Below are 22,822 nucleotides of genomic sequence, written 5' to 3'. Positions count from 1 at the left end.
CGAGTAACACTCAATCTTGCAATTGCGGACTTTCACGCGATCGAGCCACACTACTGGCACAGACTTTGAGCAGAGCCTCACAGATGGCCCTGGAGTTGGATCAAGCAGCATCGCCGAGCCTAACCCACGATATCGTAAGGTGGATATCACAAGAGTATCATGGTAACGGAATTCATTCTTAGGCTGATCTTATTGATTCTTTTGCTAAAATTTACTTAGATATGAATGGCTCATCAATTCAAACACTCGAAAGCCCTCCCACAGCAGCGGAGTTTGCACAGCTAGTCCACATATCTAGGCCTGTTGTCATCAAAGGTCCCCTCATGTCAATAGACAGCTTAGAACAGCCCGTGATATGAAGTTCAGGTTTCCAAATCCCAGCCTTGAAACGATGGACCGATGATTATTTGCAGACCAAGCTGCAAGACCAACTTATATCAGTGGCAATCACACCCAACGGGCGAGTGTTTATTTCTTTGAGCGCTTCTGTGACTGAGGGCAGGGCAGGCAAGCAGACGCTATTGCAGCTGGCCCAGGGGGAAGGCTCTTTTTCGTGGAGCCTTTTATCGAGAAAGTTTCCATGGGGAAACTCCTCGAACAACTTAACGCAGGCACTTGCACACGTTTACCTCCTAAAAATTGAACACGAGCTAATCCACATTTCAAGCAGAACGAAACAGTGATAACCTCTCTGCTTCCTATCTCCAATCGCAAAATGGGAATATGTATTCCAGCAGTTTCTTTGAGTCACCGAACGACAATTCATCAGAATTTGGTGCCCTTAGGGGAGATGTTCCAAGTAACATCCCGTGGGTCACCGAAGCACTAGGTTGGGAACTCAACTAAGCCGAGTCCTTTCACTTATAATATGAACACAGGCAGAAATCCTGACGCCGTAAACCTTTGGATCGGGAACAGTAAAAGCATAACCAGTATACATAGCGGTAAGTAATAACTAGGCCTTTGAATGGCGCGCACTAGACCCGTCCGCATCTCACATGGTGACAAGATCCGTACGAGAATATATACACTGTGATACGCGGAAGTAAACACTTCACACTTCTACCACCTTGTGAAGGGTGGTGTCTTCAAGGTAACACGACTTGTCAATGCTATGCGAATCACAGTTATAGTTTGCCTCAGAACGGATGTATCCTCACGCAGTCTACGGTCATACCGACAATAGTAACTGTCTGAGTGTCATCCCCTCTTCGGATACTCCTCAAGTTCGCTGGTCTTCGGTGATCAACCCGGACCTTCCTGGATCACTGCCTTCAGAAGCTCATCCACTGCATGTCACACTCGAAGCAGGAGATACGTTGTACCTACCAGTTGGTTGGTGGCACTATGTACAGCAATCTGGCCCAACTACCATTGCTCTTAATTGGTGGTATGACGCCGAAGTACGAGGGATGAATTGGATTTGGCTTAGCTTACTCAGGGGCAGTGGTGATGTGCCATCAGGAAATGATGAAACTGATACTCGGTGATTGGTGATGGACCTAGTAGTAGTAGCACATGCACACATAATTGTCAGTGCAAGTCGGGAGGAAACGATTCGCTTAAGGGTACCATCTCAAAGTACATGTTGAATTATGAAGCGTGACAGCTTGACCTTGTGACGAATGATTATTGGTCAAGTCACGAACTTTCTTGTCTTCAGCATCCCCTTGCTACGGCATCAGCTCTCGCAACATGCCCAAGGACAAATCAGAGAAGCGAGAGAAAAAGGAGAAGAAGCCAAAAGTTGATGATGCAGAGGCAGATGCAGATGCAGAAGATGTAGAAATGGCCGATGTTTCGGAGGTGAGTGCCTCGCATGTTTCCAAGTGTCCTCATGTGCATATCATATTAGTCCCCGAAAAAAGCGAAGAAGGAGAAAGAAATCACCATTCCATTGGAAGATTTATCTCCTCTTGCGCAGCCGTTGGCACAGAAAAAGCTTGTGAAAAAGCTGCACAAAACGATCAAAAAAGGTTCGCCTACTTATTTTTGCTTTCTGGTTCATCTGCTCATTATTTTTCAGCTTCGAAAGCACGGCAAGTTAAAAGAGGTGTAAAGGAAGTCGTTAAGGGCATTCGCAAAGGAGAAAAGGGGTACGTGCTCTTTCGTCGTCAATCGATCAAATCAATTAATTGATATCTTGTTAGATTGCTTGTGTTGGCGGCAGATATCAACCCTATAGATATAATATCTCACCTCCCAGTACTCTCAGAAGAAGCACAGATACCATATGTCTTTGTGACGTCTAAGGAGGAGCTCGGCCATGCTAGCTCAACAAAACGACCAACAAGTTGTGTTATGATTTGCCCTGACCAGAAGCGCAAAGCCCAAAAGAAAGATGCCGAGGCAGAGAAGGACGATGACTACAGGGAGTTGTATGAAGAATGTCGAAAAGAGGTGGCAAAGCTAGACCACAAGATTGTATTCTAACTTTGACTGTGTTAGCAATCGTGTATTTTATACCTCTTTAATTATCTTGGATTCATGCATGAGAAGAGTACGCACCGTCCGACGCATTAGGTGTCAACGTGTCTCCGGAAACCGGAGTTCGAGGCGGCAATTTGACTACATAAAATAAAAACGCTCGCTCAAGTTAACTGTTCACACACACACGACTAAGTGCAACTTGCTCTACCCACTTGGCTTGGTCTTTCCGTTCTTACGATCTCTTCCTGCTATAATGCCCGCTCAAAAATCTAAATCGTTGGCCAGCAACGGTGCTGCTAAAATTCACAGTGCCAAAGTGACACCTGACTCCACGGTTCCCTCGTCACCCGCTTTTTCTAAAACCGACCTTAGTGGGCCTATGGTCACAGGCTCCGGAAAGCCAGACAAGGCTGCATTTGATGCAGAGCAAGAGAGAATCAGAACTGAAATCGATGGCTTGCAGACTAAACTTGTGCGCGCTTTACTCGATTCCCTACTCGGTGCGAGACTCATGATCACAACTCTACGCTTAGGCTGCCGTCCGGGCAAAAATATCTTCGACAAACAAGTCTGATACTGGAAACGACAAACGGGCAGCTCTTAAGGCTGAACTGGATAGCATACGCGGTCAACAGTCATCCAATAAGTTAAACCGAGGCAAGACACACGAGCAGCTCAAAACGATTCAAGATGGTATTCAGAAAAAGGTTCGGCTGGTATCGACCCGCATTCACTATTTCCTGACGAAACGTGTCATGCAGATAAAGGACCTGCAAGCTGCTCGTGGCAAAACACCATTCAAAACTACAGCAGATGTCGACGCCCATATCAGGTATGCCTACTCCCTTGACAGCACACTGCCTTCTACTGATGCTTCTTGTTTCTCAGCCACCTGGAAACGCAAGTGGAGTCTGGTAGTATGAAAGTTGTGGATGAAAAGCGTGCCCTTCAGGAGATCAGCCAGACTCGTCGGACGCGTAGAATGGTCGAAAAATTCCAGGCAGACCAAGAGTCGATTGAAGCTGACCGCCAAGAAGCCGACCGACTGAAGAAGCTGCTTGATGACCCGGAGTCCAAGGAAATATCTGAGCGTTATGATACCATCAAGGCTGAACTGGACGAACTCAAAAAGGAATCTGACGAGGCGTATGCAGGCCGAAACAAGCTTTTTGAAGAACGAGACAGTATTCAAGCACAACTAAACGCTCTCTTCAATGAGAAGCGTGAGGCAGCATATCATTTCCGGGAGGCGAATGACCGGTATTGGACCAAGGTGAACGAGGACCGCGCTCGACGTCTTGAGAAAGCTCGTGCTCAACGTGATGCAGAAGAAGCACAGAGGAAATTGGCAATCGCCGACGGTCTGCGTGAAGAAGCATCAATGCCTGCATTCCAAACGCAGATTGAAGACTGCCAGACTCTCATTGACTTTTTCTCTGGGAAGTCCTCTGGCAGTGTAGTGTCGTCATCCTCATCTGTGCCAGTCAAATCCGATGTTTCCGGTGTTCCGCAGTTGGAGATTCGACAGGTGGATGCAGTTGGGGAGACCATGGTGGCACTGAAAAAGAAAGATGAAGAATCGTATTTCGTTGGGAAAGGGAAGAAAGGAAAGAAAAACCCCAAAGCCACTTCTCCAGCTGATACCAGCGCCATTCATCTACCTTACGGCCAATTATCCGCTCTGCTTTCGCTATCTATACCGCCTCCGACGGATCAGGCTGATGTTCCTCGCGTTATTGAGGACCTGAAGACAAAGAAAGCCTGGTTCGAGGCTAACCAAGCTCGTCAAACAGCGGAAAACGTAGCTAAAGCCGAGGCGGAGATCCTACGTCTGACGAATGGCGCCAAGCCTAATGGCAAGCGGAACGTGATCGTATCCCCACCGAACGGCGGTAGCGAGCCTCTAGAACCTGCTCTCACTCCTTCGGGTAGCGCAACTCCACGGATTGACGATGAGGTCGAGGAGAAGCTTGAGGAGGTTCAGGTTAACGACGCTGAGGAGAACTAGGCACAGACTGAATCGGAACATCTTTTATACCTCACTTATACTACCAGATCGCCTCTACTTATATCTGCAAATTATGTCCGGAGCGGGAAGGCATCAGTATTATTCAACAGAATGAAGACCTATACAATAAAAGTACGAGAAGGGGAAGAGACGGAGCAAAAGTGGCAATACAGATAGGACACTGACAAGGTATGAATAAATGACGGAACAGAACATATACAATCACTTGAGATACTATCTTTGACCGAGTGGTATAATTTTCAATCGAGCTTCGGGGACTAAGGCCCAGCCTCCGTCTTGACGGACTCAGTCTCACGATCTTGCTCGCCATTAGTACCTGAAGAGGTATTCATGCCCAAATCTTGCGTCGCAAATGACGCAACGTCGAACGTGTTCCCGGGCGCATAGTCAGAGAATGAAAGGCCTGACTGGTGGACGGGAGGAATAGAATCATCCGGCTGAACTGACGTATCCATATAATTCAAACCTCCATATGCATCTGCATTAAATCCAGAAGATGATGCGTCCAGCGCGCCGGTCGGGAATGGGTCCTGCTGTAAAGCTGCGAGCATGCTGGAGGTGGTCGGGGTATGGTTCATGACGTGTTGAGCGGAACGCGTTTCCATGGTGTTGAAACTTTCCTGGCCGGCCATGGGAGATAATGAAAAGAACTGTTGCTGCATGACTGGTTCAACAGATGCGGCCACGGAGTTGGTGGAAAGTGCCACGCTGCGCAGGACGTTCACTGCAATCCAATCACTAGGTGAAACGTTAACGACGTCTCAAGAAAGGAAAATAGATGGACTTACTCTAAGAACAGCTTCATGATCTGAAAGGCTCCGAAGGCTGGGTCGCTGCGGATGGTCTAGTGGCTATTGGTGAACGGAGGAAGAATGATCAGGGGAGCTCTTACCAAATCTCTCATGACCTGACTGGTCACGTAGCCCCAGCGGATCAAGACACTTCGGGAACTCATGGTGCCTCGATCATCACCAGTTCCTATCCGCTGTCCCATGAGCCTCTCACAACATTTGTCAGCCCAAGCCATGACCTCCCTAACCGGTTCTGGAGTCTTTGCCAAGCTGTCCATCATGCCCACGAAATCGACTTCTAGAAGCTGAACAAGCTCCTCGTGACGACAATTGCAAACAAGAGCAGACTGATTGCGAACAGATTCAAAGTCCACTTTCTGCCAGGAACGGCGCATCTCGGAAAGCTGCTTCTGGTTCGTCAATACGGTATTGAGGGCTTGGGTAACTTGGTATATGTCCAAGAAGCGCACTGCAGTAATATGAGCCAAGCCAGTAAAAATGCCGAGAAAGTCACATACAAACAAGATGGCCAAACCGCGCTCCAAGTTCGACCTTGGGCTCAACAAAAGTGTTGCCATATCCTTCCAGCGCAACAAGCAGGATCTTCTCCATTTTGCTTGCCAACGTCCTAAGACTAGTCATAGCAGCAGGAGCGATCGGGGAAAGCATCTGGGACCTTAAAAACTCAAGTATTTCCTGTCGAAAAGGTCAATGAGACATGCCAGACGAGGCAACATCCTGGACGTACATCGTATAGAATTGCGTCGGCTTTGGCCATTAGACCAGCGATAGCGGGGGCATGCACTACTTCTCGATGATTCCCACTCAAGCTGGACCAGAAACTTCGGAGGTGCATCTCGAATTGGTCGAACCTGAAAGCACGAGCGCTCTCGAGGACGGCATCGAGATGGTCTTGGAACCATCCCCACACCTCACGAGCAGCGATGCTCTGCGGAGATGCAGAATTAGATCCTATCGCCTCTTCGATGGACGGGAAATGCGGCATATGGCGGACCGACATATGCTGCTGCGATGGTACGAAAGATGCTCCAGTGCCAGGTCCAAGCGACATGGTAGATTGTGCAGCGAGGTTTGGATCCGATTGGCTAACATGTCGACGGATGGAAGCATGGCTTGGATATGTGTTGCTTCTCGCAACAGCTTGTGCCTGAGAGAGCAAGCTATTAGCAGTAGGTGTTTTGTCACTGATGTCTCCATAAGTGAGACCAGCAGCCTTGAGGTCTCCAGAAAGGGTCAACGAGTTCCTCTTCGATGCACTGGATCCCTCGGAATCTTCATCTTCATCTTCATCGGACCGTTCTTCGCCTTTATTTGGATTGTCGGAAGATTCTTGCGCGGCACGAGCGGCGTTGATGGAATGCTGGCCAGCACTATTGTTTGATTTCCGGATGTAATCCTGAAGCCATTCGGCTTCAGCCGAAGTAGCGGGACGAATGCCGCAATCTGGCCGAACGTGGCGTCAATCAGAATTCTTCCGATCACCATCAGATGTGGCACTGAAGCAGTGTACGCACAATGATATTTGCTATTTCCGCGAACACCCAAGCGCCGTGTCTTGATAGTAGGAAAACACAGACGAATAGCCTTGCCTAGTGTAGCCGTATTGATGTGAGGAATCCCGTACTGATCGCACACTCGTCTGTACGAAAAGTAAAGACCCTGGCGGGGTACATTGCCATCTGGATAAGGCGCGTAATTTGCTGTCAACCTTTGGGCGCAGTAAAATGATGAGATGCGTATGTGAGTAAAAGCACAGCATGAACTCACCAAGCCTGAACAAAAATTTGTTTAGCTCTATCAGATGCACTGGTTGTTGTTGCGACGCGGACATTGGCAGCGAGCTTTTCCAATTGATGATCAGGACCCAAAGACATCCTGCCAAAGGCGCCAGCGGTGTGGATAGTTTCTTGATTAGAGGGCAAGGTAGAGCCATGCCCATACATGCTAGGGTAGTCTGAGGGATTTCCAAGGAACATGGAAATGTCATCTGTTTCACTGGATGAAGAGTGAACACTTTCTGAATCACGGGGGTACGGAGAAGCAGCAGCCCGGGCTCTGAGATGAGTTTGACGGATATGGCCTTTAAGCGCAGGATTAGTAATATTAGTGTTTGGAGGAGATTGACCAGGGGGAGTCATGTCGGAGGGAGGAAGTGAGAAGGAGGTGTGGCGGGTCTGATCAGCGCTCATATAAGAGAGTCGGTAGTGATCGTCCAATGAGGTAGGTAAACCTGATGACATTCTTGACATACCGCCTTGAGAAGAATGAGGACGAGAATTAGGCGAATGAGTAGAGGACGAAGAGACAGAATTTGATCTTGAATGTGGGTGATTGAGTGGTAGAAAGTCGAAAGGGATACTTGAAGACATAGTCTGCAAGTTGACGGCAGCCATATAGATATATATGAGAGTTGCTGATGAAAGGGAATAAATGAAAGTGGATGCCGATGTAGTGATCAAGGCAAATATAGTCGGTCCAGCCGTCGATTTTGAATGAACGACAAGAGATTTGGTTTTGTGAGACAGAAGCCGCCGCTGACTGGCAGATGGTAAGGCAGAAAAGAGAAGATTTTTAGTCGATGGGTGAGTATCTGCCCTAGTGCAAAACGAAATAGCAGACTCAAAAGGACTCTAGTCTTGAGCTAGGCCAATATGAATGATAGAGAGGGAGAGCAAGTAAGCAAAAAAGATAGATTTTGCCTCCTCGAAAGACGCAGTAATAGGTTTGCAGGAACGCTGACGAGATCTTCTAGGAACTACTACAGAAATGTGGTCGGTGGTCAAGGCAACAACGCCGTTTTAGAACGGGTTAAGAATCAACAAAACTGATCAAGTAAACACAAATAATAATCCATCTCCTCTACACCGCCGCCGCGCACTTCCCACACCGCCATACCGAAAAAAATAATAATCCTCCTACATCGTATCAAAACTGATCATCAATCATACGGACACCCCGGCCTCACTCCTTTTAAATATCTTCCCCTCCCATATACATATACTTCCTGAACTGCTTTCGGAGCTTTTTCTCCCGCGGCTTCCCCAGCTCGCAGGCTAGATCTAACCATGACGGTATCGTAAGATCACGCAGTTCATACGGTGCAAGCTCTGATTCCGTTACCCCTGCTTCGCGGAGTGACTTGGGTAAATTTCTCAGCGGTACGGGTCCCTCCGTGAGGTGCAGGCTCGAAATCGGGAACGTTAAGTATTCCAGCTTAAACTTTGGTCCGTCTTTCTCATCATATTCCTCAAGTTGAGGTATGTAATACTAATTTCCTCATTAACTCCAAATGAAATAAAACTTGTAGAAGCACGACGCACCTGCGCATATCCCAAAGGTGTCCACAACGTATTTTGCCGCGACGGAGCGTGGCTATCAGAGCGCCAGGGACGAAGCTTGCACCTCCACGAGTCCCGATATCCCGCACCCATGCATTGGCGGTCATCGTTCCCATCATTACCATGACGATACGGTAAATGCTTCCATCGGGAGGCTCGTTCCTTCTTTGTCATCAGGAGATACTCGTCTTCACCGACGACACCCACAGTCGTCGATCCCAGCCCCGAGATGTTGTAGCTGAACACTCTGAAGCTGGGTAAATATGGATTGGGCACCAACGACGGGCTGACCGTGACTACCGCATAGTCGTCATAATTCAAATGCTTTGACCCCTTCGCCAGGGCTTGAAAGTTGGTCATCAATGCTTCAAAGATTGTACCCTCGGAACTATGAGGCACCATCCCGTCCTTTTCAGGGCTGACATCGAGATCGGCGGCCTCGACAAAGTAGAACTACAGCCGAGTCTCGATTAGAGTCAATTGAATAAAGGGAGCCACTTACGTGATCAACGTTCAAGTGCTAGACAAGCACTGTCAACCCTTTGTTCGGCGACATACTTTGAAACATTACTCACACCAAATAAACTGCCTAAAATGATATCTTGATATCTCAGGCTCAGCTCCGCGTATCGGTAGTACTGAATCATACGTCAGTCACCCGTGCATGCACAGCCCACTGAAGCACTTACACACTCGGGAAAGTAGTGATAGTCAGACGGGGGAATATGTCCTGAAAATTCGGCATCAAGACAGGTATGACATTTACAACAAAGGCATACCAGTAACCCACACCTGTAATCGACGTCATGTTATTTATCACCAAAAAAGTGCCAATACGTCATACCTGCATCTGCCGAGCCCGAAACATTTCAAGCTGTTCTTCCAGCCAGTCAAACTGCAAGTTACCAGGGTCGCTAGCATCACCGACTAGACACCCTCTCACAGCTGTCAATTTTACATGTCAAAAAGCATATTAGGCGGGTCAGGCATCAGGGACCTGACCTTTGTTATTATGGTAGAAATACATTGTGTTCAGACTAATCGCCGCAAGTGCATCGGGTATCACTTCTAGTGCATAATATGCACCGTTTCGGAAGGAGGTCTTGAACCCTGACGGAATAAATGCATCCCATATGCTGTCCAATACATCTCAGCGAATGAAAACGGGACATTAAAGAGTACGAACGACGCAAACTCATCCGTTATTTCATTAGGACCTTAGCCGACATCAGCCGAGAGTCAAATCCGTCAACACCGGTGGCACTCACCTGGAGATAAAGTATTCTGCAGTAGTGGATGTTAGAAAGACAAAGGGATCGTCAAGATAGAAACCACTTGCGTGCGCTGCCAAGCCAACGATAGCTCTGAGACATCACCACAAAAACTCAAATATAAGCACTCACGCCAAACATCATTATTTCCTATTCATGGACAGCAGCATCGATGAATATGCAATCCCGGGACTACGGCGCAAAGAACCCACCCAAACTTGGCACAACCGGGATTCCTTTCTTGAGGAATACATCTTCCATATTCTTTGCAATGGCGCGATTAAGAGCAAATACTTCGTCAAGTGGTCGAGGTATCTCATGGTCCTCGTCATGTCTGGATGATATGTTGTCAAAAGGGACTCCAGGTGACTACCGAGACTCTACCTAGCGTTATCACCGGTCCCTATGATACCTCAAGTTCAGCGCGGAAAAGGAAACTTCAAACAATGAGCACGCGTACATATAACAAAGTCTATCTCAGAGCTCCAATGCTCCTCTAGATGTTCGAACGTGATGTTCGTCAATGTCCAAGGCGAGTCACAGACGCTGCAGAAGCATGTTCGAGTTGGGATATGCGACTGAAGGAAGAACTTTGACTGACCCGAAGGGTGTCCCATAATATCCTGCCCGCTGATCATTGTCTGACGGCTCCTTTCGATGGCATTGGGACGACTGAGAAGTACCCTCTGCATAGTATGGGTCGGGATGAATATCGGTGATGTGCAGGAAACGTCCATGAAGTTTTCGATCGGATGTACTCGGAGCCGCGTGCAAGACAACTTGAGGCGGCGCGGCCAGGGCCTGCCCACACCAAAGGCCTGCTAACCACAGGGTACGTTTCTTCATATTTTAGGAAACCAGGATCGCTCAATCGTCGAGTTTTAAGGCATGTACGTGGTTATTCTCGGATCAACTTGAACAATTGACGTTGCCTTGCGTTAGACGCGAATTAGATGCGAATTACATCAATCGTTCGATATTCATTGGCTAGTACGTTGTGTGGCGACAATGAGTCACACTTATTAAGTACGCGTGGTAATAAAGGACTCGCACCTTCAGCGTGGCTCAACGATATTAATGACACAACGTTTTAGATACAGTGGGTGCACTGAGAATAAGTATGCCACGTGCTTGAGCGCTTGAGCTTTGAATAGTGACTTAGTACTTAAGTTCCATGACCTACTAGTACAAGTGTGATTGAGTTCAAGTGCACTACCTACCATGGACCATGACCCACATCATCAATCAGAATCACACTGCATGTCAGGTGCTTGCAATTAATATGATTCCGTAGAGTACTAATCATCCATCTATCAAAATACAAAGGTAAAAGCCTAATGTCTACAGTAATTTTGCGTTCCAAAGAATGTTGCTGCGATGATACTACATGGTGCACATTTACACCGCAATGATGGCGACAAGGAATGAATGAATGCCCATACCCAAACGTCTACGTGGGTGAGGTGAGTTAAACTTTTATACCCGAAGTAGTATGGGTCATATCCACAGTCACGGGGGAGGAAGCAGTGTTGGGCCTGTGCCAGGCGAGCAATCTCCTCGCATTGTCTTCTGTGTTAAGAACACTGCGGATAGACTGCTCTGCAAAATGACAGGTCTTATGACCAGTTCAAGCTTCAGCGAGCGAACGATGAAACGAGAGGAAACACCTTACCCTGCTGTATCCCCCGGCTTTTAGTGTTTGACGAGATCTTGAGATTGAATTGTGGATCGAGTCGTATGCGTGTCGACGTCTGTATCGGTGTTAGCACTGCTGTGGCCGATATCACACGTGGAAATACATACAAGATTCGTTCGAGCTCGCTCGGAAAACGAGGGGGGATGAAGAGGTCCTCTCCAGATAGATAACGGTCGAACGCGTGATACGAAGCACAGTGGGCGACAAGAGACTCGTCAAATGAAGGGCGACTGATGTCCCAGTCTAACCAGTCCTCGCTGTAATTTCAAGTCAAAAAATGGACTTTGTGACGATGCAATACCGCGTACCTGAGCTTGGAGTGTGCCATTGCTTCTGTGCTATGTGGGGCAAGAAAGTTATCCATGGCCGTAATTTCTGGACGGGAATAAGGCCGATGTTGGACAACGAGGAAGGAGTCAGATAGCTCCTGAGGCACCCACGTAGCACCGACTATGTACTTATAGGGGTTAAACTGCCTCCTCAGGATGACACCATAATTTATTTTTTTACCCGAAACACTTAATTATTATGTAACTGATATCGCCTGATTTGTTTATCGTTATCATACACTGCATGTTAATGCTTGATGGCGCATCATGCACTTGTGCACTGCAGTGCACAGGCTTTCTTCTCCATCAAAAACAGCTTTAATGTTTAACTAGTGGTACTAGAGCACTGGTTCGGTCTGCGTTCTGGTCTCCTACGATTTTTTAAATTCTTTGTGAAATAATCATTTTCTATACGAATAAGACTAGATAGCTAGGTTCATGTTTCGGTTCCGAAGACGACGCAATATCAAACGCCGAGCCGAATGATGAAGTTATGCAACCGGACCCTCCCGGATCTTGTGACAGCCTTGGTGAAAGGCTGTCCTTTGGATTCTTGGAAGTTGCAAGTGTCTGGCATGAATACCGAATCCCCTGGCGCGCCTCTACTTTTCGCGCCTCCCGATGCTAGATCCTCGCGTTGCGTTGCGTTCCTCACGAATGTCAATAAGAAATACGGACTTGCGCTAGATTCGTACTTTGACCTCTACCGATGGTCTATCGGCCACATCGATTCATTCTGGGACACTGTATGGGATGAAGTCGCTATCGTCGGCTATAAAGGGCAAGGTGTCGTCGATAATAATGCTCTCCCAGCAGCAAACCCACCATGGTTCAGCGAAGCGAGGATCAACTGGGCTGAGAACATGCTGACATGTCGTTCGCCAGATAAATTCGCGCTTATACAAGCAAGTACGTTGATACAGCCATATTCGTTGATTTACGCGATAATCATGGCCGATTAGCGAGTGACCAGTCCCCTGTTACTCGTCCGAAAAATTTCGGCTCTCAGAAGCCGCGTCACTTCAAGGTACGAGCAATCACCGTTCAAACTGCGTGTACAGCCATTCAATGACCCCCGTCACCTCGAATGATGCATCAAAATTTTATTGACACATAGGATATATATCATGGCCGCTATTCACGCTCTACAGTGCGGGATATGCATTCGAAGTACCGTCGCAACAAAATACCTTCCACAGTGGTCACATCTTTCGAAAAGCCCGTCCCAGTCCCAGACACTTACACCTGTCTCACCGGAGAGGTCAGCAAGAAGACCTGTTTCATAGGCCGAGAGCCTGTTCATCACAACCATGCCACTGTCTTGTCCGAGCGGGAGACGTGTGGATACACGTTGTCCACGACGAGCCGCCATTGACAACTGACTAGCAGCAGCACCTTGAATAGATCCTTTGTATTAATTAGTTTTTGAATGATACTCTATAAATTGTGCTACAACTCACCAGCACGACGATGAACTAGTCGGATAAATGGACGTGGATTTGCTGAGGGTGCACCAACTAAACCACGGAGTTGTCGAAAGTCGGGCCAAACTGAGACATGGGATCCGAGATAGCCGTGGAAGTAGGGCGCAATGTCATGCTCATTAGGAGCAAGCTGGCGGAAGGCATCATGAACTGGATTCATGTTAGGTTGGGGGTTTGCAACTACGAGCAGACCATTAATACTGACACCTGCATCTAGGTAACAGTAAATACATACCGAGTGTTGGCAGTTCTTCGTAACTAGAGGTAAAAAAAGATGTGTGATAAATATCTGTGATGTTGGCTGTCGTGAAATCGTGAAAATCGTGTCAGTACAAAGGACGTGATCACCAGTGCAACATGCTAACCTCTAAATCCACACTGCTCATTAGCACACTGCATCAAGACATGCCCATTCACGGCAGAGTCCACAATCCTGGTGGAACAAGGTGTGTCTGAGAGCATGCCGCAGAAACATTCTATGAAAAGCCCTCGACGCTGCAAGTAATCTGCCAAGCCATAAGGACGAATGCGGAAACGACCCGACTTTGGGCTGCAAACATAACTTTAAGTCAGTGGTTGGCAGTAAGTCAAAGTGAGCTACACACTATGCAACAGTGACAAGTTGCTTCACCTCACGTGAAAAGATGACGAGTTCTGTGCTTCCATGCTGGTACTCGATACACGGGCGAAAAATTGAATCCATGATGGCTAGCCTGGCCTACTGTACTATATCATGAGCGAGATGCTGACCTTTATACAGAGAGCCTTGCTGAATCCCTCGGCCATGTTATGCGAGGTAAATTTTGAATGCAAGTGTCCGTTCAATGAACTGCAAGAGCCCGAAATTAGTGGGTTCCTAAGTGTGCGGGTGCATCGGTGCCCATTTGCAAGTCATTGATGAACGTCCAACTGTCACATATACAGGCAATTATTTGAATTCAATGCTAGTATCTGCCCCCCATTTTTCCTTCTGTCTAATTCTCAATGAGTCTTACCTGTTCGCAACTTGAAGCACTTGAAAAAGTGCAACAGATATTGGACAGTGCAGGATTGTCCCCTATCTCAGTCACAAGCTCAGTTGTGTCATCGCCGTCATCACACCAAAATACACCAGACGTGGATTCAACCCTCGACACCATCTCCACTCCCCCATATCCAAGATATCAGTCTCCCGCTCCATATTATTTTACCACCGAGGAAATTTCACGGAGAGCCAACTATGTGAATCGAGCCACCAAAGTCAGCGCAATTGTTGATCACCCTGTTCATGCTATCCTCGAGTATCCCATAACAGCACCTGGCAGCATTGCGCACCGTTTTGTTGTTGATCCCATATCCTTCGTGCAGCCTCAATCAGCATTCCAATATTCTCTTGGTGGAGGTCATGGTGGGCGTGAAAATGCAGTGTGCCTGCTTCTCCGAGATGATGCAGGCAAAGGTGTTCGTTGTCGCCAGCTTAAGTCATCGTGTATGTACATTAATGATGTCTGAGACTATTGATTTTATCATACTAATAAGAACGAGAACATACAGGCAATGGCCTCAAGGTATGTACATTCAACGAGGCCAGTTTCAGCAGTAATTATGCTGCATCTCCGACTTGGAGTCTGTCTCAGGCTGGATACAGTGATGATTCTGCAGAGGCAGAGGTTTTCAACAAGACTCTAGCATTTTTTTGTGCTGTCTCTGAACGGGGATGTGGCTTCGATGCAAACTTGGATTTAAGTCCTGAGATAGTACTAGACAGCTTTGATCTTCACTCCGAGTCAGAGTCCAGGGGGTGTGGGGCTCCCCTCATGTTATCTGTGAATAATCTTGGCCGTCCATATATTCAGTCAGTTCAACTTAAACGGCTAGAGTGTGTACTACATAGACTAATGATCCATTGCAGCTGCAAAAATTTCAATGCTTCTGTTTCTCGAGCTCGCACCCATCTTGTCCTCCGGAATTTGGACGAATTCAATACTGATTACTTGCGGGCACTTATAGAGAACGACCTGAAGGCAATTTCCTTTCATGAAACACGAGCAAAAAATGATGGATATGGTCCTCTCATGCCGTGCACATTTGTTGCCTCCCCTGCTGAGCAGAAGCAATGTTGTCGTGAGTTACTTTCTGTCATTTGAAGTAGCATATATCCTAATCTGTTGGGCAGCATATTGGCATCGAAATCATGAAGGAAAATTGGCTCGTGGAACACTTCGTAGCTGGCCAGTTCCATGCAAGGCAAAGTTCGACATATATACACCATACAATCTCACTGCCTGCCCACAAGTCCTCGTTATCTGCACCAACAATCACAGCCACCCTCCGCCTGCACCTGTCAAAACTCCAGAAGCTATTAAAGCCATTTTCTACGAGTTGCTGCTCACACTCAGCTGGAAACTTGCTGATGCAACACCACGTCGGATTTTACTTGATTCTGCATTCATACAAGCTTTACAAGCTCACCTCAGTTGGAAGGAAACCCGCAATCCCACACTGTCAGACCTTCACCCGTCTCTTGGGAACTCTGACCATGCTCGGCGCCTCATCAACACTTTGCGGTTTAATGAATTTCCAAGTGGAACAGGATTCGCAGGTGCTATTCACTTGGCAACAAAACACGATCTTTTGCCCATTGACGAGCGCTATATTCGTTGTGCGGAGTCACATCAGCTATCCACCAAATCAGCATCAAATCCACCTGCGGCCACCACATCAACTTCGATTAGTAGTCTGCGGCTGATCATTTGTATGACAAAGCGGATGTCATGGCATCTGATGCAAGCAAAACGGCTCTCGATCGACACTTCATTCAAACGTGTACATGGCTGGCAGGAATTTGAATTTGAGTCTTGGGACGTTGCCCACATGAAATGTAAGTTCAATACCAAATTGCTCAACTCAGCTGATGGCCATGACCATGTATTGTAGCTGTTATTGGTGCTCGAGCATTCACGACATCTCAATCAGCACAAGCACACTTCATCCTCTTCCAACGAATATTCGAGATTGCCAGTGCGGACACAGGTTGTGCTGTTCAGTTTCAATACATGCACGGAGAAGGGATTCAAACCATCATTGCTGATGGACATAAAGGTCAAGGTCTTGGTAAGTATATTTTCTTGGAATCCGAGTCAACGTGAATTGCAATTTGAATATATTCAATAATTCCACAGGCCTAGGTATGTATTGCGTATACCTGTGTAAAGACTCAATACAGGCTTGCCGCTATGACACCACTGCTCTACTTCGTGACCTGGATCCATATGACCATCTGCGCCGCTTCTACCGTCTATGTCTTGCGCACTATAAACGGAATATCCGTAGTCTCCGTGGTCAAATTCCCAAAGATGTGGAAATTGCCATGTTGACGATCGCATCAGCGGAGCCTCATCCTGATCTACAGGGAACATTGAAGAAGATAAAGAAAGGTGGAAAAAAGGCTGCAGGTTTGTGATATTTTCTAATTCATGTTTTGAAGTATTTCTAAGGCAAGATTACTACCGGCAGCATGGCTTAAAGATAAAATTGAGGGCACGAAGTTTGTGCTACCGGCACTCTATCAGCCAAACAGTCTCATCCCGCTCGAAATTTGGAAGGCCTCACCAACTACTACCAATGGAAACGAGCAAGCACACAGGAATATCAATCGTGATGGTGTGGGTCTTACGCTATTGGGAGGAATCATGCGAGGATTTCACTACGACACAAACATCAGCGCTAGTTTGGACCTTTTCGATGCATTTGGCATCAACTCCAGCGACCGTTTATCTACCCATGCTTACCGTGCAAAACGTGCTCTTGCTCGACAAGGTAAGCAATACTAGTATATTCATGTTATTATCTAGAACACTTAAATGGTTTTCAGTCAGATATACAAGGTCTTCGCCCTCGGAGGGCAACACAAGCTTCGCATGTGTTCATCTCACTCCTCCACCTGTTGAGCCCCAACCTGAACTCATTCCCAACTCGTCTCTGATGACCGGTTCCACCGGCGGCGCCATCCCAGTATCGACATTCAGCACTCTCACTTATGCACTAACTGCAGGTGCACACGTTATGGATCATCGAGCTCGTTCCCCATCGTTTAGTGCTGCACCTCCCACTGTATGCGCAGTACATCACCATATCTATCCCACTCGAGATCAACTGAGCACTTTCAGTACATTGCAAGGTGCTGTAGAGTAGATGATACGATGCCCGGCGGTGCAATTTTTATTAATGGTGCAAAGATTACATGTATGATGCGATGAGATAAGTATTTGGGGGGCAGGAATCAGAATCAAGAGCGCGCGCGACCTTAAACTCGACGTCGGTCGCGGCCTTCATAAGATGAGGTGAGAATGTCAGAGAACCGCGAGCCTGGAACTGAGCGGCCGAGCAAGCGAGAGAGATGAGATGAGAGAAGGCCGCAATTCCAGGTCGAACGTGACAGAGACGGCAAGACAGCCGATGAATGAGGACATGGTGCAGTGGGTGTGAGAGAGTGAGGACAACGAGCGAGCGAGTGGGAGCAGTGAAAAGCCGGTGGAGGATCATAACTGTCTAGGAAGATGTAGTTAAACATATGTCAGTTGGTGAGAGTCTTCAGAGTTGGATTAGTTAGTACGTACATTTCAAAAGGCTAAAGGCAGCCTCATTAACCGACGAGGACACCAACGACGTACATCGATATTTGGAGCATCGAGCAGCGTGCGCAGGTTTGGCCGTGGAGGCAAGATAATAATGAACAGCCACGTCAGCGCTATTGTAAAGTCAACAGGCATTAGTAACGAAGATGGGCTCCTCGGGGTCTTGCATAGGCTTGAAGGAGCAATTGCTCGTACCTTGAACTGACGCAATCCCAGGGAGCCGAAAATTTTCGGACGAGTAACAGGGGACGGTAGACTCCCGATTAGCTGAGCCCACTCCCGAGTGCCCGAATCCTCCTCATCGGCGTGTCACATATGCCGACCTTTACGCGATGGTTGCTGATCTGGTTTCAGCGTTGCTAACGCTCGATTTGAAGCCCGGGGATCGAGTAGCTTCGTACTCCTCGAATTGTATTGTACGTCACTGCCAGTTAAAGGTACACTGCCCACTCATAACTTTACGCCCTCTGTCAGGAAAATGTCATCGCCTGTCTAGCTGCCACCGCCATAGGTAGACCATTTCTGCCACTGCTGCTTTTTGCTAACCTTTGTAGGGTGCATCTGGGTCAGTGCAGCAGCAGACTTCGGGACTCAGGGGGTATTAGAGCGGTGCGCGAATTTATCGAAATGCTGTCGCACACACTTGATAGTTTGTAGATTTGAGCAAGTACAGCCTCGAGTGATTTTTGCGGTCGATGCCGTCGTGTACGTCGCTCCCCTGGTAAATCAGGGTTTTGTGGTTCAAGTCATGCAGGTACAACGGAAAAGTACACCATCATCTGCCAAAGCTACAATCTCTTCTTTCTGGACTCTCCGAGCGATGCTCGCTGAACCCAGTCGTGATCGTCATTCAGTCAGCGAGGAACGCATCCGCGTGGGACGACACCAACTGGGTCTCATGGGACTCCTTCATTTCGAAGGGCAAGTACAGCTGTTTGGGCCGCACTGCAGAAGGAGAAATCGAGTGGTGTCGTCAAAGCTTCGATTGGCCGCTGTGGATACTTTTTAGTTCGGGCACAACAGGTGTGTACCCCTACATACCCATACTCTAACGCAGTAACACTGAACTCGGTTGGTTCCCGCAGGTCGCCCTAAGTATGTTACTGTGGTCAGCAAACCTGTTAAATCATACTGATTTTTGCAGACCAATTGTGCACCGGGCTGGTGGTATGCTGTTACAAGCGAAGAAAGAATTTGTAATCTGTGCAGACCTCCGCCCTGAAGACGTCTTTTTCTATTATACCACGACGTAAGTTGTTCGTTTCACTCCCAAACTGTCTGCATATTAACTCGTTGTATTGTAGAGGATGGATGATGTGGAATTTCCTAGTGAGCGGTCTCAGCATCGGATGTGCGCTAGTACTCTACGATGGGAGTCCTCTGAGGGACCCCTCTTATCTGTGGCATCTTGTGGATGAACTGCAAATATCCATTTTCGGAACGAGTGCGAAATACCTCGATCAGTTATCGGTGAGCAGCCACCCTAACTATGGCAATTATTGAGTACCAATGCTTGAATGGCAACAGCGGATAGGCTACAGGCCTCGTGACCATCACGACCTGACTTGCTTGAGGCATATTTACTCGACTGGTTCGCCATTAGCCCATGCGCTCTTCGACTACGTGTATGAACGTATTCACCCCAACGTACTTCTCGCGTCTATAACAGGTATGATCTACAAAGTCATTTTCGTCATGCGCCTTGAACTGTTCTTTCAGGAGGTACGGACATCTGCTCACTCTTTGCTGGGATGTGTTCTGCGCTGCCGGTACATCGTGGGGAAATCCAATGTCGTATGCTGGGAATGGCAATCGAAACCTATACTCACGACGGGCACAATTGTCAAGCTGGCGAGGCTGGCGAGTTGGTATGCGTTAGACCATTTCCATGTATGCCCATCGGATTTTGGCCCCTCGCTGGTTTCGGGACGGACGAGAATGTCAAGGCTGCAGCCAAGAGGTTTCGTCTATCCTATTTTGCTGAATACAAGGACGTGTGGTGTACGCGCCCCGGATCATGAGATTGCGCCTCCCCTTACTAACTTGATTTGGATTAGATCACGGAGACCACGTGCTGATCACACCTTCTCGGCATGGAAATGGAGGTGGACTCATCATGCTAGGAAGAAGTGATGGGGTCCTGTGAGTGTAGTACTTTCACACTCCTTTCGTTCTGATCATTTCATAGAAATCCTGGAGGGATCCGATTCGGATCGTCTGAAATATACAACGTCCTTGAAATGTGCTTCTCGTTTTCTGAAGAGCGGAACGCGAACGACACAATTGAGGATGCATTGGTTGTGGCGCAGTCCATTGAAGGCGGCACAGATGAGCGCGTGATCCTATTCGTTAAGCTTTATGGCAAGCGGACGCTATCAATAGAAATGGAGCAGAAGATTAGATCGGAAATAAGATCACGACGGAGCCCACGCCATGTTCCTGCTCGAGTGTGTTCCATTTTTATCAGTCCCCCGGAACGTTGACTGACTATCCGCGGGGGCTTAATAGATAATCCAAGTCGACGATATCCCATATACCTTGAACGGGAAGCGCGTAGAGATTCCAGTTAAAAAGGTATGCTCTTATGGTTTGATGAAGGATTTATGGTAATGAAAATTGGCCAGATCATCAATGGAGCCCAAATTTCGAGTGTGAATTCTGCTACACTGCGAAATCCTGAATGTCTGGCTCAGTTTGCAAGTATCGGAGAGATGCTCCGAAATGAGATATCGATAGCGATGAAACGTTGATTTTGACATGTTTGTACGTTGTTTGTAGGGTAGAAAAGGAAAATTCACTTGCGGGCGTTTCTACTTACCATGTCAAGTGATCGGCCTCGAGGCCTTTACGCGGATTAGTACCTGTCTTCCACAATATTGCTTAGAAGGCCGAAATTTTTCAGTCGTTAAAAGAATGGCTGGCTTTCCTGCTGCGTTTGAGCGGACGCACGACTCGTGTTTCCCCCGGATTCCTGATCGTCGAGGTCTGCCACGCCTTGAATTGCACGGTACACGCCACGCCGTCACAAGTTAGATTTACGAGAATCAAACGCCCCTCCACCTCGTGTACGCATACTTTCCGTACTATATCATGAGGCCCGCACGTCCACTTCCCCTGAATTGCCAACATCAGTCCACCCGCCAGCATAACCAGCCTCCTCAGCATCACTATACTCGGGAACGCCAAACGTCCCGTCGCAAGCGACTCCCTACACTCTCTATCTCAAGAATATTCACGGGGAAAGCGATGCCATCAAAATTTAACATCTTTAGAACTTGTATTTACGGTTAGCACTCATATTCATGGGGTCTATTACGGCCTTGCTCACTAGACGACAGGCGTAGTCTTTATTTGGACACTGATCTGCCTGGGTATTGCAGCTCACTTCCAGAGTCTACTGGTCATCACAGATCTCAGTAAGTTTGCTGCATATTTCCATAGATCGTAACTTACGCGAAGGCAGCTCGTTTCGTTCCTTTCACCATTTTCGTATGTAGTGTCAGCATGCTCATTCTCATCATCTTGTGAGTTGATGTAAAATTCACACGTCGCGTCGGCATTGACTGGGACCACAGGCTTGGATGTAGCATGGTTCGAACCAGCAATCCGATCTCCACGAGAATCGAACTCGGATGCCTCGGACTGCTTGGGACTTTCTGGCTTGGTACGCGAATCGCGGGCTTAATAGCGGTTGCATGCTGATTGACCGGTCCAGCTTTGGGTGCCTTCCTAGCAAGCTCTGACTCGGAGAACGCCAACGTAGAATGCTATTCATCCGATGCAGAGACCTCTCCCATCGATGTTCCTGGGTGTAAGTTATCAGCGTATGTCCGTTCATAGGGAAGTCTAACATTCGTCCCAAGTCTCTACAGAGACATATCAGGCTCAGTACCGGGTTCTGGAGGCATTCTCACTTTTCAATCTTATTCTCAGTAAGTGAATTGAATCCATGTCTTGGAGCATATCTCGAGCTATCACAGTATTGGTGTTTTTGTTGTTCTTGCTGGCGCTCGCGGTAAAGCATCATTTCCGCGTCAACCGCAATGTGTGGTACATTGCGGTCACTGAATACCCGTGGTTCGGAAAGACTATGTCCAAGTTACCAGCGCCCGTTAGCAGTCGGTCACGATCAAGAGGCAAGACTTACGATGAGAAAGCCTCAGCACCCTGGGAGAATGAGACAAGACGCGGGGACTCACGTTACCCCGGATGGTCAGCTCAAGTCCCGGCACCGGCACGCGCGTCGGACAAGTATAAGAGGGATGCGTCACCCAGGCGGTGACCGCTGTATACGTTTCACAATTGGGTTCTATTGGCATAGACTGTCATGATCTGCATTTACTTGGGAAAACTAATAAATACAGTTTGTACTATAGCACGGGACTGTCAATATCATGATATTCTCTTGAATGATTTTCAATAGCGTTGCCTGACAACGCATCCGTCTTGCGGGCCAGAAGTAGTCTACAAGTGACGGGTTTGTGCGGAGTGCACTTTCACCACTCATGGCGACTGATCTCTATGTAATTGACAATCGACACACTCCGTTTTTGCCTGCAGGGCCATGTCGTTGTCGCGTTTGAGCGCCTGAAGGATGCCACGAGGCACTCCAATTGTTGGTTATAGGCAGCTATATTGATAGCCAAATATAGCATTCAATCATCGAATTCATCCGATTCATCCTTCAACCAACGTTTATATCATATACATATTGCATGCTCAGTTACCTTCTCCTTCACTCCTCATTGTTTCGACACGACATACCTTCAATTCACGTAGCTACGACCTTATACCTGAAACCTAACGAGGTTTTCCAG

The 22,822-nt window shown here is 47.7% G+C and overlaps 10 protein-coding genes across 10 annotated transcripts; 7 read left to right on the top strand and 3 right to left on the bottom strand.

The window, feature by feature from the left end:
• Positions 1 to 9: 9 nt before the first annotated feature.
• On the top strand, positions 10 to 1,610 carry F5891DRAFT_360841 (cupin-like domain-containing protein). The gene is made up of 8 exons (XM_041371531.1): positions 10 to 162; positions 220 to 315; positions 367 to 460; positions 508 to 611; positions 668 to 829; positions 879 to 944; positions 1,010 to 1,093; positions 1,144 to 1,610. The coding sequence occupies exons 1-8, from the start codon at positions 84 to 86 to the stop codon at positions 1,488 to 1,490; spliced, it is 1,032 nt and encodes a 343-aa protein (XP_041232757.1). The 5' UTR covers positions 10 to 83; the 3' UTR covers positions 1,491 to 1,610.
• Positions 1,611 to 1,912: 302 nt separating this feature from the next.
• On the top strand, positions 1,913 to 2,433 carry F5891DRAFT_940324 (50S ribosomal protein L30e-like protein; the record flags this gene model as incomplete). The annotated part of the gene is made up of 3 exons (XM_041374276.1): positions 1,913 to 1,976; positions 2,027 to 2,096; positions 2,151 to 2,433. Coding segments are annotated over 3 exons (417 nt in total), but the record flags the coding sequence as incomplete, so codon positions are not given.
• Positions 2,434 to 2,809: 376 nt separating this feature from the next.
• F5891DRAFT_939601 (uncharacterized protein) lies at positions 2,810 to 4,438 on the top strand (the record flags this gene model as incomplete). The annotated part of the gene is made up of 4 exons (XM_041374236.1): positions 2,810 to 2,902; positions 2,964 to 3,137; positions 3,192 to 3,262; positions 3,319 to 4,438. The coding sequence occupies 4 exons, from the start codon at positions 2,810 to 2,812 to the stop codon at positions 4,436 to 4,438; spliced, it is 1,458 nt and encodes a 485-aa protein (XP_041232755.1).
• Positions 4,439 to 4,577: 139 nt separating this feature from the next.
• F5891DRAFT_1230460 (uncharacterized protein) lies at positions 4,578 to 7,664 on the bottom strand (the record flags this gene model as incomplete). The annotated part of the gene is made up of 7 exons (XM_041369566.1): positions 4,578 to 5,197; positions 5,248 to 5,303; positions 5,352 to 5,719; positions 5,769 to 5,946; positions 5,999 to 6,714; positions 6,786 to 6,979; positions 7,039 to 7,664. The coding sequence occupies 7 exons, from the start codon at positions 7,662 to 7,664 to the stop codon at positions 4,717 to 4,719; spliced, it is 2,619 nt and encodes an 872-aa protein (XP_041232754.1). The 3' UTR covers positions 4,578 to 4,716.
• Positions 7,665 to 8,048: 384 nt separating this feature from the next.
• F5891DRAFT_1000428 (uncharacterized protein) lies at positions 8,049 to 11,082 on the bottom strand. The gene is made up of 13 exons (XM_041360107.1): positions 10,934 to 11,082; positions 10,482 to 10,867; positions 10,341 to 10,426; positions 10,265 to 10,283; positions 10,093 to 10,214; positions 10,020 to 10,030; positions 9,878 to 9,893; positions 9,796 to 9,826; positions 9,612 to 9,745; positions 9,454 to 9,554; positions 9,164 to 9,247; positions 8,592 to 9,062; positions 8,049 to 8,538 (listed from the first exon to the last, which is right to left on the bottom strand). The coding sequence occupies exons 2-13, from the start codon at positions 10,724 to 10,726 to the stop codon at positions 8,242 to 8,244; spliced, it is 1,617 nt and encodes a 538-aa protein (XP_041232753.1). The 5' UTR covers positions 10,727 to 10,867; positions 10,934 to 11,082; the 3' UTR covers positions 8,049 to 8,241.
• A 61-nt stretch (positions 11,083 to 11,143) lies between these two features.
• F5891DRAFT_1000421 (uncharacterized protein) lies at positions 11,144 to 12,012 on the bottom strand. The gene is made up of 4 exons (XM_041360106.1): positions 11,885 to 12,012; positions 11,684 to 11,833; positions 11,553 to 11,631; positions 11,144 to 11,495 (listed from the first exon to the last, which is right to left on the bottom strand). The coding sequence occupies exons 1-4, from the start codon at positions 11,938 to 11,940 to the stop codon at positions 11,349 to 11,351; spliced, it is 432 nt and encodes a 143-aa protein (XP_041232752.1). The 5' UTR covers positions 11,941 to 12,012; the 3' UTR covers positions 11,144 to 11,348.
• A 468-nt stretch (positions 12,013 to 12,480) lies between these two features.
• On the top strand, positions 12,481 to 12,996 carry F5891DRAFT_1181472 (uncharacterized protein; the record flags this gene model as incomplete). Its single annotated transcript, XM_041366036.1, has 3 exons — positions 12,481 to 12,814; positions 12,868 to 12,932; positions 12,967 to 12,996. 3 exons carry the CDS (start codon positions 12,481 to 12,483, stop codon positions 12,994 to 12,996), a joined length of 429 nt encoding a protein of 142 aa, XP_041232751.1.
• A 1,551-nt stretch (positions 12,997 to 14,547) lies between these two features.
• F5891DRAFT_1230364 (uncharacterized protein) lies at positions 14,548 to 17,618 on the top strand (the record flags this gene model as incomplete). Its single annotated transcript, XM_041369565.1, has 8 exons — positions 14,548 to 14,857; positions 14,923 to 15,223; positions 15,281 to 15,492; positions 15,545 to 16,249; positions 16,306 to 16,482; positions 16,551 to 16,823; positions 16,885 to 17,187; positions 17,243 to 17,618. Coding segments are annotated over 8 exons (2,601 nt in total), but the record flags the coding sequence as incomplete, so codon positions are not given.
• A 582-nt stretch (positions 17,619 to 18,200) lies between these two features.
• F5891DRAFT_1136676 (uncharacterized protein) lies at positions 18,201 to 20,821 on the top strand. Its single transcript, XM_041364817.1, has 14 exons — positions 18,201 to 18,421; positions 18,480 to 18,516; positions 18,560 to 18,614; positions 18,663 to 18,710; positions 18,760 to 19,028; positions 19,091 to 19,100; positions 19,150 to 19,254; positions 19,310 to 19,475; positions 19,533 to 19,674; positions 19,725 to 20,006; positions 20,063 to 20,147; positions 20,194 to 20,452; positions 20,514 to 20,579; positions 20,630 to 20,821. The coding sequence occupies exons 1-14, from the start codon at positions 18,338 to 18,340 to the stop codon at positions 20,753 to 20,755; spliced, it is 1,734 nt and encodes a 577-aa protein (XP_041232749.1). The 5' UTR covers positions 18,201 to 18,337; the 3' UTR covers positions 20,756 to 20,821.
• A 9-nt stretch (positions 20,822 to 20,830) lies between these two features.
• On the top strand, positions 20,831 to 22,421 carry F5891DRAFT_1000372 (uncharacterized protein). The gene is made up of 7 exons (XM_041360105.1): positions 20,831 to 21,291; positions 21,344 to 21,421; positions 21,469 to 21,529; positions 21,581 to 21,669; positions 21,721 to 21,816; positions 21,869 to 21,937; positions 21,986 to 22,421. The coding sequence occupies exons 1-7, from the start codon at positions 21,096 to 21,098 to the stop codon at positions 22,285 to 22,287; spliced, it is 891 nt and encodes a 296-aa protein (XP_041232748.1). The 5' UTR covers positions 20,831 to 21,095; the 3' UTR covers positions 22,288 to 22,421.
• Positions 22,422 to 22,822: the final 401 nt, after the last annotated feature.

The sequence above is a fragment of the Suillus fuscotomentosus genome (genome assembly GCF_016647785.1).
Source record: "Suillus fuscotomentosus strain FC203 chromosome Unknown F5891scaffold_3, whole genome shotgun sequence".
In the NCBI taxonomy this organism is placed as follows: Eukaryota; Fungi; Basidiomycota; class Agaricomycetes; order Boletales; family Suillaceae; genus Suillus; species Suillus fuscotomentosus.
The sequence above is the reverse complement of the archived record's forward strand: the minus strand, read 5'-3'. Positions and strand labels throughout refer to the sequence as shown.

What these genes read in the sequence shown, in the direction of transcription:
- F5891DRAFT_360841 (XM_041371531.1), top strand. Translation starts at nt 84, where the DNA reads ATGGCCCTGGAGTTGGATCAAGCAGCATCGCCGAGCCTAACCCACGAT. An exon ending in TAGGCCTGTTGTCATCAAAG is followed by an intron (nt 316 to 366) that starts GTCCCCTCATGT and finishes TATGAAGTTCAG; the next exon opens with GTTTCCAAATCCCAGCCTTG. An exon ending in CATAACCAGTATACATAGCG is followed by an intron (nt 945 to 1,009) that starts GTAAGTAATAAC and finishes CATGGTGACAAG; the next exon opens with ATCCGTACGAGAATATATAC.
- F5891DRAFT_1000421 (XM_041360106.1), bottom strand. Translation starts at nt 11,940, where the DNA reads ATGGATAACTTTCTTGCCCCACATAGCACAGAAGCAATGGCACACTCC. An exon ending in ATGGCACACTCCAAGCTCAG is followed by an intron (nt 11,834 to 11,884) that starts GTACGCGGTATT and finishes TTGAAATTACAG; the next exon opens with CGAGGACTGGTTAGACTGGG. An exon ending in AGCGAGCTCGAACGAATCTT is followed by an intron (nt 11,632 to 11,683) that starts GTATGTATTTCC and finishes ACACCGATACAG; the next exon opens with ACGTCGACACGCATACGACT.
- F5891DRAFT_1136676 (XM_041364817.1), top strand. Translation starts at nt 18,338, where the DNA reads ATGGTTGCTGATCTGGTTTCAGCGTTGCTAACGCTCGATTTGAAGCCC. An exon ending in CGTACTCCTCGAATTGTATT is followed by an intron (nt 18,422 to 18,479) that starts GTACGTCACTGC and finishes GCCCTCTGTCAG; the next exon opens with GAAAATGTCATCGCCTGTCT. An exon ending in ACTCAGGGGGTATTAGAGCG is followed by an intron (nt 18,615 to 18,662) that starts GTGCGCGAATTT and finishes GATAGTTTGTAG; the next exon opens with ATTTGAGCAAGTACAGCCTC.
- F5891DRAFT_1000372 (XM_041360105.1), top strand. Translation starts at nt 21,096, where the DNA reads ATGAGGCCCGCACGTCCACTTCCCCTGAATTGCCAACATCAGTCCACC. An exon ending in CTTTAGAACTTGTATTTACG is followed by an intron (nt 21,292 to 21,343) that starts GTTAGCACTCAT and finishes ACTAGACGACAG; the next exon opens with GCGTAGTCTTTATTTGGACA. An exon ending in ATGCTCATTCTCATCATCTT is followed by an intron (nt 21,530 to 21,580) that starts GTGAGTTGATGT and finishes CTGGGACCACAG; the next exon opens with GCTTGGATGTAGCATGGTTC.
- F5891DRAFT_1000428 (XM_041360107.1), bottom strand. Translation starts at nt 10,726, where the DNA reads ATGAAGAAACGTACCCTGTGGTTAGCAGGCCTTTGGTGTGGGCAGGCC. An exon ending in TATTATGGGACACCCTTCGG is followed by an intron (nt 10,427 to 10,481) that starts GTCAGTCAAAGT and finishes ATGCTTCTGCAG; the next exon opens with CGTCTGTGACTCGCCTTGGA. An exon ending in ATAACGGATGAGTTTGCGTC is followed by an intron (nt 9,746 to 9,795) that starts GTTCGTACTCTT and finishes TGTATTGGACAG; the next exon opens with CATATGGGATGCATTTATTC.